The 411-nt window shown below is 50.9% G+C and overlaps 1 protein-coding gene across 1 annotated transcript in view; it reads left to right on the forward strand.

The window, feature by feature from the left end:
* Positions 1–39: 39 nt before the first annotated feature.
* DLAT (dihydrolipoamide S-acetyltransferase) overlaps positions 40–411 on the forward strand; it is a gene marked incomplete at its 5' end in the record, with an annotated part of 7,146 nt that continues 6,774 nt past the window's right edge. Inside the window, one exon of the mRNA XM_010189133.1 lies at positions 40–141. Within this exon, the coding sequence (XP_010187435.1) occupies positions 40–141 (102 nt within the window). The remainder of the gene's footprint in view (positions 142–411) is intronic.

The following is a 411-nucleotide window of genomic DNA, read 5'->3' on the forward strand; positions in this document are numbered from 1 at the left end:
AGGGCTGTCTGGATTGTAATACTGCCCTATTCCTTACAGGTGGCCTTGCCAGCTCTGTCCCCCACAATGCAGATGGGCACCATTGCACGCTGGGAGAAGAAGGAGGGTGACAAGATCGGAGAAGGGGAGCTCATAGCAGAGGTATCCTGGGGGCACAGGCTTTGCTGCATTTCTGATGAGCTGCACGTGCATCCTGGGTTCTCTCCGTGGTTGCCCTCACTTGAACACAGATGTTGGGCTCTAGATTGCAGATCCCAACAAGTGCTGTTGGGAACATGTGGCTAACAGCCTTTCAAAGCTAGTTACTGATTTTCCTTCTTCTGAGCAGGAGCAGCACTTAACCTGTTTGAGACATTCTTTCCTAGAGCTGGTGCCACAGGGTGATTTTTCCAGAATTGTGTGTATTGTGAC

Source organism: Mesitornis unicolor, unplaced genomic scaffold, assembly GCF_000695765.1.
Source record: "Mesitornis unicolor isolate BGI_N332 unplaced genomic scaffold, ASM69576v1 scaffold10357, whole genome shotgun sequence".
NCBI lineage: Eukaryota > Metazoa > Chordata > Aves > Mesitornithiformes > Mesitornithidae > Mesitornis > Mesitornis unicolor.